Below are 14,818 nucleotides of genomic sequence, written 5' to 3'. Positions count from 1 at the left end.
GTGTGTGTGTGTGTGTGTGTGTGTGTGTGTGTGCGTGTGTGCGTGTGTGTGTGTGTGAAATGCAAAGTATATTAGGAGCAAATCTCTTAGAGAAGACAATACTGTAGATAATTTTGGCATTGTTTTTCTTATCTCCAAAAATCACAAAGACAACAAAATCTAAGATCAGCTGATTTTAGAAACTATAGTCAAAACTGCTAAAAAAGAATAGAATAAAAGATAGCAAATAAAATACATATGTGTGAAAAAGAAATCAATGTGTGTTCAAAAGTAGACATGGCCTATAGGTTTGAAAGAGTTCTTTAGCCCCTCCGTGGGCTTGTATTTGCTTAGCTCTTTCTTGTTCTCTGAGACAAACACATAGAAATTCAAAATAAAGAGGATTTTTAAAGGCTATAATGACAACTTTTCATCCCCACAGATGTTAATAAATGTAAAAACCTGTGAGCTTGATGAATAAATATGTGAAAGGCTGTTTATGACAGGTTGTTGGGGATTTAATGGCATACAGGTGCTGTACTCACCTCTCTCTGTGCTCTCTGGGGTCACAGAGGATCTGGCCAGTAACTGAGTTTGCAAGTTCTCAATCTCAGCRTTCTTATTGAGCAGAAGTTGCTGTAGACTGCTGATCTCTGTCTGTGTGACACACAATTAGGAATCAAAATAACTTACAGTTCTGTTTTTTTTTTACCAAACATTCACCCATGCATTACCAAAGAAGACATACATGCATTTAAAAGTTTTCTATTTTTTTGTCTGCATGTTTGGTACAGATTTTTTTTCACCACGTTCTGCATATAAATCAACCACAGCTAAGAATGGAAAGTTTTCTTCCCTGATTTTCACAGGACCAAACTTTAGGTCATTGCTCTCTGGAGTTTGTTTTGAATGAGGTTACTGGAAGACATTGTTGGAAATAAATCTTGAGATTGACCTATTTTATGTATTTATTTATTTATTGCAAGTGAATTTTATTCTTGCGTATGCATGGATTCCTGTGTAGTGTGCATACTGTGTTGAATAAGATCTACTTTAAACGACACTCAGGATTTGGGAACACATGAAGCTCATTAGTGAGGATTTGAAACTCGTTTTTCTTTCTTTCTATGTCGGTGTTTAAAAGCTTAAAAAACATGTCTACCTTTGTTCTATTTATATGCAGGGCCAGGTTTAAATGGGTTTCTCTTCAGACTGTGATCACACACATTAAGCAGACATTTGATTTTAGATCTATGCTGTTTTACAGATATCATGAATAGCATGAGTATTATGTTTAGGACTAGGTGGACACTRCTGGCAAAAATATGTAATGAAATTATCGTTACTGCAGCAAGTGATGCCTGTAAACCTGCATATGATAAAATTAAATTGAATGGTTCAGCTCTTCAGTTCTGTGGAATGGATTGACAAGCTAACAGCTAGTTTGAGTGTGTGTGATCATTTTATTTAAACACACGTAAAATGCTAAATGCTCTTCAATTGTGTCAGTCCATTCAGAGGSTTTAATAAAAAAGCTACCATTAAACTATTAAATCTATTTCTTTCATACTTTGAATTGTAAATTAACCATAATCTTTCTAAAAATAATACAAAAATCTGAACATTATGAAATCATGCAAAACTGAAGATCTCATTTAACTGGTTGGAGGATCAGATTAGACAACAATTATAAAAAGCTGAATAGATAATTATTGGTTAAATTTAGACACTGGTAAGAGATTATAAAGCCTACAAACCATAAAGAAAATATTTTACCTTGGTTGCTTTGAGTTTCTTTTCATATTGTTGCTTTAGATCCTCCAGATGCTGAACTTTGTCCTTTAGAATCTGAAGTTCTTTAAGTAAAATCTGAAGCAGAAAGTATTAGACATTTGGATTAGTTTTACATCCAACAAAAGTCACAAATGTGCTCATTATTCTTTCACACAACACATAATCCTAGCTCTGTTGTTAAAGGTTTGCTTTGTGCCACTCAGGGGTTTGTATAACATGAATAATTGCAGTAATTACGTGTGTACAGTAAAAGAAAGTATTGTTTAGGATATAAGATTTAATTTGCTTGTGAAGCTAAAAGAGACAGACAATACATGCTCTGCACACCATTAGAAGCCATGCAGGCAAAYTATTCCTACACTTTCTCCTCCGCAGTGGCACCGGTGCTCTGAGCTACCCTCAGTCAGGTTGTGAGTGTTCCCAACAGGTCTGCCAGAATCCTCCTCTAGTTCCTGCATCGCCTCTGAGCGTCCTTCCCAGGGCAACCCAGGGTGTTTACTCTGTCCTTCATTGGATTCAGAGGGGCACACCATTGGAAACTTGCTGTCAGTCAGGAACTCGAAGGCCTTTTTCTCCTGGATCTTGCTATTGATCTCCTTCTGAAACTGACACATCTGCTCCTGCAGCTCACTAATGAAATTCACTACAGTCTGGCAGATACAGCGGGGGAGAAAAGAAAAATAAATATAAAAAAAACTTAGAAAGCAGAGAAAAATTGTGTGCAGAATTTGTCAATGTTTGTGTGTGCAAAAAACAAAATTCTTGTTTGTATCAAATATGCAAAGCAATAATTTTTGCATATCTGATACAAACAAAAATGTTTGTTATCACACACAAGAAGCAGCCTCTTAGTTTGCCTGTAAGATGTAGTCAACACCAAAATGTGCACCAGCAGCAGCTGGGTTATGTTTGAGTGTGGATAGAGAAMGTTCCAGTTGGGGGTCCGGTACAGCGGATATGACAGATGATATGAGTGCCTCCATGGCTAATTTTAAACACAAGCTTACTGACTCTTAAGCTCTCTGCATGTACTGTGTATATGTGTGTGTGTGAGGACATGTTTGTGTAGTAGATGCAGCACGTGGGTTACCAGTACAGTGATAAAAAACAGAATGTGTTCTTTGCTCTCTTCAAGTCAAAACAACTGTTAAAAGCTGGGTTTGTAAAAACAGAAAGAAGAAATAATGGAAAAACACAAAAGGAATGGCTTTTCTTAGAGTTAGAAATACACGTCTTCATGAAATTCAATTATTTTTAAAGTAATTTAAAAACATTAGGATGCTAAGTTTGAGGAAGGTGAGTTTCTTTTTAAGAAGGACCCACTTTTACCTTCCACCAAAAACAAAATTTTGTGGACCAGTGCCTACACACATGCTCAGATTTGGCCTGCCATCCATCACACAGCCCCAGTAAGCCTGAACTGTTTTTAACTGAGGACAAAAAGACCCATTGAGCAGCACTGTTTTGACAGTAACTGTTAGAATATCCTGTCTGGTAAAATTTCTGCTTTCCTACTTCCAAGAACCCACACGGTCACCAAATGTGCAGGAAGTCGGCTGGTAACCTAGCCATTAGTCTTAAGCAAATACATGACCCAGTTAAAGTGACAAAAACATTTAAATCCCTTGGAGTAGACTTCCAGTTTCAGCAAAACTGGGTTTTAGAGGAATGTTTCCTTCCATTCATCCAACAAATGTTAATGGTCCTCCACAAAATCAGCAGCTGACTGCTTTGCTGGCTCTATTAGAACACAGAGCAGATTACTGTGAGCACCTTAGCTGTTACAACTTAACTTTTCCTGGAAGTAGGTCAAAAACGATGCTCCTTAGACTAATTGTTCCTCAGTGAAATAAACAGGAACATTACTGTGAAACTAAAAAAAACCTCTTTGCTCAACCAACTGCCAGGAATCAAAATGAACAAGTCATACGAGTCCTACTTTTACCCACACTGACAATTGATTGAAACGTCATACTTTAATTGGTGAAAATAAACAATTCAAGCATGATGTGACGTAAGGATTAGTCATAATTGACTCATTGAGAGGTCCTACCTCTGCTTTGTGCTGCCTCTCCACTCCATGGCCCTGCTTTCCCTCCATGTCTGACAGCTTCAGTTTCAAGTAAGAGACCTCCCCCATAAGACTCAGCTTCTGTTTCTCCAGTGACGTCCTATACAGGAGCTCCTGTCATCGCAAAACACACAAGAAACACAATCAGGTGCACAGATATACATTATTCCCTCAATTATGCACAGTACTTACTCTACAAAGACGACATAAAGTGTGAGACAGAGCAAGCTACCAACTCTGCAATGACAGTCCTCTCAGACAAACCACACTGGTTTCAGAAGCTGTTTGCGTGGCTAAATATACACAACCCATGACCACTATTTATAATGTCTATTTCACAGCTCCCTCAAAGTACATAACAGAGCAGGAGGGAGGGGGTGAGACTGAGGGGGAGAAAATAAAGCATGCAAAACATTCGAGAGAACATCAAAATAACTTTGACAGGTGCATTTTCTCTTCTTGTGAAAGTGAATGACAGCCAATCAAACTTGGCGTTGAGGGATACTGTGGCTAAATGGCTCTGTGCAATCTTTCCTGAAAGGCTGTCAACTCCCAAAGCTAAATCCAACCAGCCGACAGATGTATTTCTAATTTGGTTGGTGTCAAAAACAGACGTTGAATCCCTTGAAGTCTAGAAACGAGGATCACACTTCATGTATAGATACAATTTAAATGATTGCTTTTCAAACAAAATAATAAAATAAAAAAACTTATTTTAGAGCACACATGGAAACTATTAGAACTTTGTCACCAGACAGAGATTTACAGCTCAGACTCAAAACCTCATGCTAACCAGATTTAAATAAAATACAGCTTTGGCAGCTTTTGATAATGTACATACTTTCTAAAATGAATGTAAAGATTAGTTAGAAAGTAGTCAAATGAAGCCTTTACAAAGGTTTCAGCAGAAGAATAGAAACTAATACCTGGTTAGTCATCCAGAATCTGTCTACAGCAATTGCCTTTTCCTCATAGAAACAGTGGTGAAAAGTGAGCTGCAGTCTCAGGACATCAAGGTTTCATACGTCCACACAATCTAAAGTCCTTTAACAAAGTGTCTCTGGTAGATGTCAAAACTAAAGGCAACCAAATGCAGACATACACGTCTAACTCCTACAGGAGGACCACTCTTTCTCCCTCCCTTCTCTCCAGCTGTTCCTCCCCTCCTCGTTTGTTCCTTTCCTCCTTTTTCTCAGTTTTCCTTTCCTGTCTCTCTCTTTCTCTTTCTCTCTGGAAGCCTACAATCACAGTTGCTGCAGGTTGGGGGTGTGGTTAACTGCACAGTAAATCTCCTGCCCAGACAGACGAGTTTGGCCCTGCAATAACCAGACATGCACTCAAACTGAGAAACTCCCGGAATGAGTCTGAGCTTCCCAAAGTTTTTTTTTTTTTTTTGTCACGGTAATCCTCGACCTAATTCACTGGAATCTTAGGATGGAAATTCTTTAGAAGAAGCAGAAGTCATTTTAGGCTACATTCTGCAACTTATGGGAAAAAAAACATGGCCCAGGAGAAGAAGTCAAATCTGAAAGGGAGACCATATTTCCCCAAATGGAATTGATTTAGCACTTTTGCATTCTTAAATGTCAGCTCTTTTTTATGAATGTTTGGAAATGTGGATATTTAAATATTTCGGGGTTTTTTGCACACATTCCATGTCAATTTAAAGTCACCTGTTGCAGCATCTCTTCTGTGCAGTTGAGTTTGTGCTGATGTTCCTCCAACGAACTCTCTAAATCATGGATCTTCACCCCTTGAGCCTCCACCTGGTCTGTCAGCACACTTACCTAAGTAATACGAACAAAATTATTTTTTTCTTTATATACAGAGATTAAAAAGTGCTTATAAAGATGAGAAAATAAAGTTGTAGTTGCAGTGCTTGTGTTTCTAATCAAGGTAACTCAAGTCATTACCATCATCTATGTTTGTGTTCAAAGAACTTGATTTTCATAACATTTCTATCTTTGTTGCAGATCATGCAAATGATTCATTAAGGGAAACTAAAAAAGAATGATCCTTTGTGCTCCAGTTGGCACTTGCAACACTTCAGTAATTCTAGCAGTGTCAGCACAATACGTGTTGTTTAATCTAAATCTGCAGCAGATCTTTAAAAACCGCATAWTAGCTGATCACGTGCTGAAAAGCAGGGTTGACGTGCCAACTGGAATACATTTTCCAGAGGAATGCTTTGTTTGAAGTCTGAAAAAAAATACAAATAAAAAAAAAACAGGTTGCCCTCTCACTCACACACCTACGTACACTACATGGAGGCAGCGAGCCTCAACCTGTCTTTGAAGCACTTGTCCAACAGCCCTGAGTGCTACACACACCTACAGATACAAGACAAACACATCAGTCAAAATAAAACCGTCTTCTGTTGTAATAGAACCAAACCCTCTTTCTGTCTGTTGCTTCACCTGGGCAGTGCAACAGAAACACACACTTGCACAACATTTCCAACACAAAACATTTTTGGCCCTTCAGATTCCTATTGTTGTTTCTCTGGAAACCCAGGAGTTCAACAGGATCCCACCTGCAGAACTAGTGACTCTTTGTCTCCCTCCAGACGTGACAGCCGGTCCTGGTACAAGTCGCCGTTACTGTTTAAGCTGAGGTTGTCCTGTGGAAAAGAGGTCACTTGTAAATTTCAGTGTGTATTCAATAGCACAGTTATCTTTTTGTTTACACATAAACATTAAACTTTATTAATGTCTGTGTGCGAGATTTTGGTAAGAGGTTTACAGGTTCTAATCCAGACTTAAAAGTAATGTTCTACTTTTCTTGTCAGCTGATTTGCTAGAGGGAAAAGTGCTGGATAAATTCTGAGCTGAATGTGTACTCYGGAATATCACAGTGTCAGCAAAGTACAAGAGAGCTGCAACCAAGAGAACTGCAATTTCTCAGAGAAGCTTCTTTCGACAGATAGTGAGAAAGTATGTAGCTCAGCTTGTATCTGTTTGGATTGAAGCATTTAACTTTTTTTCTGTCAGTATTTGCCTTATGGTAATGATGGTATACATGCTGGTATTAAATGTATATTTTTCAGTTGTCCGGTACTTTAATAAACACTGGCTTTGACTGACACAAATTAGTCAGAGCACATCTGGTTATTTGAAGTTCCTCCTACCATTTTTTYCAACTTTGTGTTCTCTATTAAGCGCCCTTTAGACATGAAAGAGTTAACAGCCCCCTTCACAAATCCATCCCAGATTTTTGCCATTTTAATAGGTTTCCCTTCTAGATTCTTAGACACAGCATCTTCATTTTGCAGTCAAGACCTTAGTTCTCATGTTTCTAATAAACACCATTCACTAAAATCAGAATTTTAAACAATAATTCTTAACTCTCAGGTATTACACTAAAAAACCTTTCCACCTAACCAAGTTTTAAAATCTTATATCCAGTCAAAAAGTCTTTTTAATCTTGCTTTGAGACTGATTTACTAAACAAGAACTGATTGTGTAAGAATAATAATCTTGTTTTCAGATTATTTGTCTTGTTAGTCTGAAAATTTGACTCTAATAAAGTCAAAAATTTCTGCCAATGGAGTAAGAAAATTTTACTTGGTAAGATTCTTTAAATAAGAAAAAAAATGAGTCAAATCAAGTATTTCAAGAGTCTTACCATGTAAAATTTTCAGACTAATAAGACAAATAATCTTACACATTCTGAAAACAAGATTATTATTCTTACACAATCAGTTCTTGTTTAGTAAATCAGTCTCAAAACAAGATCAAAAAGACTTTTTGGCTGGATATAAGATTTTAAAACTTGGTTAGGTGGACAGTTTTTGCAGTGTAGGCTTACAGTAAAAGTCAGACAATGTGAACAACTCAGTTACTACATTTATTAAGACAATTATCTTGTCCCATTACAAACGAGGTCTTGGTGATCTCATGTATTACAAATCTAAACTTCTGACAAAATCTAAAGCTGGCAGCACGTTGTCACATAAGTGAAATTTATCTAAATTATTGGATGTTTTCTTTAAAATGTGACTATTGTTTAAAACAAAAACAACAACCACAAAAGAAAAAAAATAGCAGATATAATAAAATGTAGAATTAATAAAGTTGTGTTTTAACACAATAAATTGTACTGTACTTGACCAACTGGGCAACTAAGAGCAACACCTGTTTTAGTCAATTCAAGAAAACAAAAGCAAATAAAATTATGCAAAAAAGGCGTATTTGTCAATAAAGTAGAAATGCATAATTAATTATGTTTTTAAAACATTTATGTTATGCAAAATGTGTTTCTTACTTATTGTGAAGCCTCCCTTCATGTGAATAAAGAAATAAATAAATAAATAAACACAAACAAAAAACAAAGCACCTCTGCCTCTAAAGGACCAATTATGGCTACTGTAATTATACTGGGAAAGCATCAAACTGCAGCTGAGGTTCTGTGCAACTCTGGGAAAGTGTGAAAGTATGAAGAGCATGCAAGTGAGATCTGTCTTACCTTCTTGAGCCAGGCAAAATGTTTGTAGAAATCAATATGATGCTCCATGCTGCTGGCCCATTGTAGTCTAGCACGGGCTTTTGTTGTCAAACAGTTTAGTCTGTGCTCTGAGGCACCGTGGGAGATGAAAACACAAATCAMAACAATGGCTTTTAGCTGTTTCTCCTCCGTTTACAAGCTCTCCATACTCCAGAGCATGCAGAGGTTTGCAGAGGGAATGTAGGTCCGTGTGGTTTGGAGTCGAGACTGCCTCAGACTTTTAGACATCCACTGAATAAGTCAAACTATGCCAGTTGGCTGTACTCCCCCCAACCCCCCAACTCCCACCCCCTTTCTTTTTTTCTTTCTTCAAACTATTCCTTACACATTTTTCCTCATATATGCTCATGATGTTGCATAAATCTTTTTTTTTCTCTTTTTCTCCCTGCTTATCATGCAAAACGTTCCATCATTTTTTTTCTATCGGATGCCTTCCTTTCTCCTATCCTTCCTTTTTCTCCAGGCCTCTTCTTGCAGTACCTCTTGGGCAAGCTAATTTTGTGGGGCTTTTTAAACAAGACTAGGAGAGAGGAAACTTTTTTTTCCCTCCACCACATGCTTCTCAGATGTGGCGCAGAGTAAGAAGTCAGTACAGGCAGCACAAGAAGGGGAGGGGGCGGTGGAGGAGAGTGAAAGTGAGGTTAAAGTCGACAGCGTTATATTTTAGAAGAGGCAGAACAGAAGAGGACAAGCACAGTGGTGTACCTCACACAGAGCRCTCAAATATGATGTTTGAAACCAAACAAAAAAAATAATAATGGTGAAAAGGGATTGTGACTGCTTTTACTTTAAACAGCAGCTCTGGATCTCATTACTGGTGCTGTTTATGAGATCTTGCTTCCAGCTCACTTCTCAGCAGACAGGAAAACAGCCCCCCAGATGTTGATGACCAGGATCAAAGACCAAGCCATGCAGAAATTAAAACTCAGGGGCCCAGCAGACTGTGGCAAAATATGTGAAATATCTCAATTCTCTATTCCATATTTATTTATTTATTTATTTATTTATTTTATTTATTTATTGATTGATTGTACTTTGGAAATATAAAATGTATATATGAAACCTACAAATCAGTATAGATGTATTTTACAGTATTTTAATAGTGAACTGGCGCATGAATCCCTCGCATGAACAAAACAACACGTACCTCATTTATTCCCAGCCATTTCAGTATAACGTCCGCTGTCTCAGGGGTGACTTGCTTTCTGAGAGCCCCCTGGTCATCCACGCTGCCCTGGCTTTCCAGCACGACCCTGAGAGCCTCTGTCAGCCTGAAAGCTTCAGCAGCAGGGTCAAGCTGAGGGGGGAGGGGCAGCTGCTGAGTACAAGCTGAAGACTGGTAATCTTGGCCACCTACGTTCTCAAGAGCACTGAACAAACCTGGACCCATTTTACCTGGAGAGTGAGAGAAATGAAGGAGTTTAAAGTTACTTTTCCTGATTAGCAGATAAGATCAGAATAATATTTTAACGTATGACATGTTCCTAAAATCTTACTTTTGTTACTGGACACAGAATGATTTCATGTCTCTTCAGACATACCTGACATGTTTCAACATCTCTTCACGGAAGTAAGACGTCTGAAGAGACATAACATAATTCTGTGTCTAGTAACAAAAGAAATATTTTAGGATTTATTAATGTATACAAATGATGAACTTCATTGGATTAAACTGACACATTTTCTGATAAAGTTTTGTGGTGTAGATCATAAAAACTATAAAAAGGCACAGTGGCTGGCTGGTAATAGTGAAAAATAGGGTTGGGGGCTTTATATTTATTATCTATGGCTTGCTGGATAGAAATAGCATCAAACTTTAAGGGTTCACTTTGATCTAAACACCTGAAAATACTTTTAAAGTTTTGAAAGTTTTACTAAATTCTGTAGTAAAGTAGTTCAAATATTTGTACGGTAGCTAAGCTACTAGACAGGCACATGTAAAAAAAAAAATAAATAAAAAATTTAATCAAAAAAGTACAATATTGCTCTCATCATTCACTGTGTCTGTTGTAAACTTTGTTCTCTAAAGTGTAGCAATAACTGGAATGTCACCATAAATAACCGATGGTAGTTCTCTGACACTGTGTGACATTCCAAAAGMTGGCAATGATTAAAAATGCATCACCTCTGCTTGGAATTACACCAGACAAGTTGCTGAAAACAAAGTCAGAGTTCACACAGATTTGCTGGAATTGAAATCAAACCAGAGACAAWGGAAGTGTAAAATAAATCAACCACAAATAAATAAATTAAAAATACATAAAAATACATAAATTGTTTAAAAACACTTAAACAAGTGTACCTCACGCTGTAAAATAAACTATTTTTAAGAATTCACACATGCTTTAAATTGACCAGTTCTTAGAGAGGCTTTAATGTACCACATGACTGTTTGCATTTTCAACACAGAAGTCATGTGGCCATTAGCGGTCTTACGAAAGCCTGAAATTAAAAACTGGGCAGTCCCCCGAGCCTTTGAAAATGAAACAGAAACTCTTACCAGCAATAATATCATCCATTTGCTCCAAGGCGGCCTCCAACATGTGGCTGGCAGGTGATGCCATGGAAACGCACCTCTCTYGTAAAACAGTACTAACACGTCCTCCGTTACTGGTGTGAAGAAGTGAAGAAGTGTGTTAAAGTTAAAGGTTGGAAGCGCAGAAAGGATGTTCAGCTGAAGGGCAGGGATACTCTTAGTGTTTGTTGCAGTCGGATCAATTTACAGCAAAGTTCTTACAGCAATCCTGACATCTCTGTGACTCCCAAGAATAACGTCCCGAGTGTGGCTTCTGGCTTTAAACTCTCCTCTCATTTTGTGACCAGAGTCTTAACCAGAGCCGGCAGTGTAATGCACATGAGGTCAAAGCTCAATTTTAGAGTTGTTAAATTTGGTTCAGTGTACAGTTTATTCTTATTTCAGCACCAATTTATAACAAATGTCATCTCAGGACTGCACGCACAAAAGGTCCAGGGCAAACGGAACAAARTATTTAGTCAAACAAAAAGCCATTTTCACCTAAATCTGGCCTCTTTATAATATTGTCTATAATATGGAAAATAATATTTAAGAGTAAATTCAGTTTAGCTACTACATTTAGTTTTGATTTTCTATGATAAAAATAAAATAAAGCAAATCATTTTGTTTGTTGCTTAGAGCTGTGGTAGGTCAGTGCTTAGTGTCTCACAATCCTTTGGCTGGTGGTTTGAGCCCCGGTTGCAAGAAACAGCCACTGACAGGAGACAAGTTTCAAATATTTTCTGCAAGTTTGCTCACTGTAACAATCTCTGCAAAAAGGGAGCAACAGCTCTGTTGTAACTCTGGTCTACTATGGTCTTTGCTTGTTTTCTCTGGTTACCAGCAATAAAAATTCACAACCTGTTAAAGCTGCTACACAAAATTTTGTTGGTATTGTACGTCTTTGTTTATTTATTTTATTTTATTTTTTTGTCCTACACAACAATTTTGGCCATGATCTCATGTGTTTGAGTTTGCATGCTATCACATCAAACCTGTTTGTTTGAATGAGTAAAGTTTAGGGATATCAGTGTAAATTTTAGATTCCTCCGCCAGTCCATCTATTGCCTCCTTGTAAGGTTTTGTAACCCATAAATACATTTTAATAATTAAAAATGTTCCTGTAAGAAACAAAATAAAATTCTAATGATTAAAAAAAAACTAATACAAAACACAGATATCCAACAACACAACAGTCCAAATGAATTCAGCTGTTCTACAAAATTAGTTTGGACTAATGAGAGACAAGTAAACAAAACTGACCAAATCTTTGTTTAAAAGCAACCCAACACAAAATTCTGAACTGCAGTTTGTTTGTTTGTTTGTTTGTGTGTTTGTTTTGGCCATACTCATACAGTATTCTTCGTTTGTTGTTTGATTTCACCAGCAAGTGGCGCTGTTGCCACAAAGATTATGGTGCAAATGAATATAAAGTATAACAACAAGAAAAAACAATGAAATCATTACAAACACATACAGTATATTGTGTTTACCTACTAAATTAATCATGTTTCTTCACATAAAGTTCAGAATTTTTAAATAAAAAATATAAATATTGACTTACACTCATGTTTTTGTCAGAGCATGAGAACTTGTGAAAGATGGATTAGATAACGGACCATGTGATGCAATAAGTCTGAATCTTCTTTGAAGGACGTGTAAGAAAAAAAAACATTCCTTCACCTTTTGGCTTTAACTGAATATTCAGACTGTTGCAGAATTCTGACCTCGACACCTCTAAGAGCTGACTTTTAACACTTTCTTTCAGTGATCTGTTATATAACTGTAAGTATGTGTGGTCATAGGACAGAACTATGTGTATGAATCCAATTTAAAGAAAACCAAATTAAATTTTAAATGCAAAAAAATTGTATTTGATGTTTTTTTTTGTTTTGTTTTTTATATTGAAAATAGACATTTAACATTGGTTCAGACAAGCTTTARCACCACATGAACACATAGAAGCTAATCTTTGGATTTGTTTTCTCCTGCATGCCGAGCACATCCAAAAATGGAAGATATCTGGGAGTTCAAAGTCTTGATGCAAGGTTTATAAATTAAATGTGACTAAACATATAATTACTTCTATGAATAAAAGTAATTTGAAATACAGGCCTAAATGAGAATAGCAACAGCAGTATTTTAATTTTATTTTTTTATTTACAGTAAATAAAATCTTACAGAGAATTTTCAACAGTTATGCGCATTATAAAATTATGCTCATTGTGAAATCTTTATATGTTATTGTACTTTTCTGTCTTAGCTTAGTTACCAAAGTAGCTTAGTTACCAAATATGCAAAGTGATTTTTTTTTTACCTTCTGTAACTTGAGTTAAGAAGATGTCAAGCTGTCTTGACAATAAATAGCAGCACGGTGAAAGTTGACATTTCATTGTAACGTGACACTAACATAAATTCTTTCTATCTGTTGTGATTATCAAAATCACAATATTTTTTTTATTTTTTAATCTTCCCTCTTCCCATAAGCAATCACATCTCAGACATTGTTAAGCCTTTTCAGGTAAAAGACTCAGATTATGTAAACCAAATGTCAGACAGATAATTATTTCAGCAGGTAAATGTTTTATGTAATGTTCTCTCTCTCTCTCTCTCTCTCTCTCTCTCTCTCTCTCTCTCTCTCTCTCTCTCTCTCTCTCGCACACTTTCCCTGTTAACATTACCTTGGCTGAATCAGGGAAGTACAGCGCAGCAGAAATGTGTCATAGACATCGCCCACTAACAAGGAACCCACTCACCTCTGTCTGGGCAATGACAGCCAACACACACCCTCYTTTTTCTCTGGCTTTTAGGTGTCACTTCATCATGATACACTCACAGACTGAGTTATAATCAGACTAAATAAATRGACAGGTTTACAGTTAATAAGCAGATAGCAGAAGCACAAGGCTGTCTTATGGAGACACAAAAAAGACCCTCACACAGAGCAGGCATAAATTATTCATCTGGAAGCCCAAAGCATCATTCTRGCCACTGTGGGCAACAGTCATGGGAATGTGGCAGAGGCAACCTTTTTTGATAAATGAACTTGCTATTTTTATTTTTTCTATTAAAAATACATGTTTGAATGAAAAAAACATACATATGTTAAGACAAATGTGATTTTTGTTGCTCAGCTTTTTAGTTTTTAAGTAYTGATAAATCTGTATTTGGTCATCAGTAGAGGTGGTTTTAGATTTGCTTAAGGCCCTCCACTTCTTTTCTTTGTCAACATTTGTGCAGATTATTGATGCTTATTGCTTGTAGTCTGATTTGCCAAGCGTTATAGCTGTAAATGCTCTCTATTTTTGTGACAGCTCAGACAAAATATCCATTGTTCTTATGTTTTTAGGTATTTTATGATGTTAAATAGGGATGAACAAAGAAACCCATGTTTTGAGCCCATCCTAACTTGCTCTATCCCCAGCTTCCCAAAATGGTGGCCGTAATGAGCACAGGGGATTGGCAACCAAGCACTGTGATGGTGAACAAACTCCAAAAAGCTGTAGTGATAGATTTGGACATTTGGGCATCACGAAAAAAAGAACACAATAATTGTTTTCAGCTTTTTTGCATGTCTCGTTTGGCTCCATCATGGTTTTAAATCCTTACAGGACCTCACATAATAAGTTTGTTATTATGTCAATTTGAATATAAAAAATGTGAGATCAATCGTACAAAGTAACAACTTCATTTTAAATATTTTGTAATAACATTTTAATCAAACGTTAATTACATGCTTTGACTGATCATAATTAAAAAGCTCTAAAAGCAATCCTGCAAAAACTTGTTTTTAATCAATGCCTAAAATGCATAAAGTTAAACACTTTACAGTTTATAATAGTAATGCTTTTATGAAACAATTTGCAGCATTTTACTATACCTTTCTTCTTTCAGCTTTCAAAATAAAATTGCTTGCATGCTTGCCTGCATTTTATGCAGGCTGAAAGGAAATGGTC

At 36.6% G+C, this 14,818-nt stretch overlaps 1 protein-coding gene across 6 annotated transcripts in view; it reads right to left on the bottom strand.

Annotated features, from left to right (window-relative positions):
• The window catches only part of ppfibp2a (PPFIA binding protein 2a), a 17,924-nt gene extending 6,820 nt beyond the window's left edge, over window positions 1–11,104 (bottom strand). The window contains exons 1-8 of one of the 6 annotated variants that reach the window (XM_014001896.1): window positions 10,848–11,104; window positions 9,495–9,742; window positions 6,378–6,464; window positions 5,518–5,631; window positions 3,827–3,958; window positions 2,133–2,423; window positions 1,756–1,848; window positions 525–636 (exon numbers count right to left, since the gene is read on the bottom strand). In XM_014001896.1, the coding sequence (XP_013857350.1) occupies window positions 525–636; window positions 1,756–1,848; window positions 2,133–2,423; window positions 3,827–3,958; window positions 5,518–5,631; window positions 6,378–6,464; window positions 9,495–9,742; window positions 10,848–10,911 (1,141 nt within the window). In that variant the 5' untranslated portion in view covers window positions 10,912–11,104. Of the gene's footprint in view, window positions 1–524; window positions 637–1,755; window positions 1,849–2,132; window positions 2,424–3,826; window positions 3,959–4,036; window positions 4,744–4,770; window positions 5,468–5,517; window positions 5,632–6,377; window positions 6,465–8,308; window positions 8,595–9,494; window positions 9,743–10,847 lie in introns of those variants that run through there. The other 5 variants (XM_014001898.1, XM_014001897.1, XM_014001899.1 and 2 more) reach the window with 5 other exon arrangements.
• Between the last annotated feature and the right edge of the window lie 3,714 nt (window positions 11,105–14,818).

This window comes from Austrofundulus limnaeus, unplaced genomic scaffold, assembly GCF_001266775.1.
Source record: "Austrofundulus limnaeus strain Quisiro unplaced genomic scaffold, Austrofundulus_limnaeus-1.0 Scaffold10, whole genome shotgun sequence".
Classification (NCBI taxonomy): Eukaryota; Metazoa; Chordata; class Actinopteri; order Cyprinodontiformes; family Rivulidae; genus Austrofundulus; species Austrofundulus limnaeus.
Note: the sequence above shows the minus strand (reverse complement) of the source record. Positions and strands in the feature narration are given on the sequence as shown.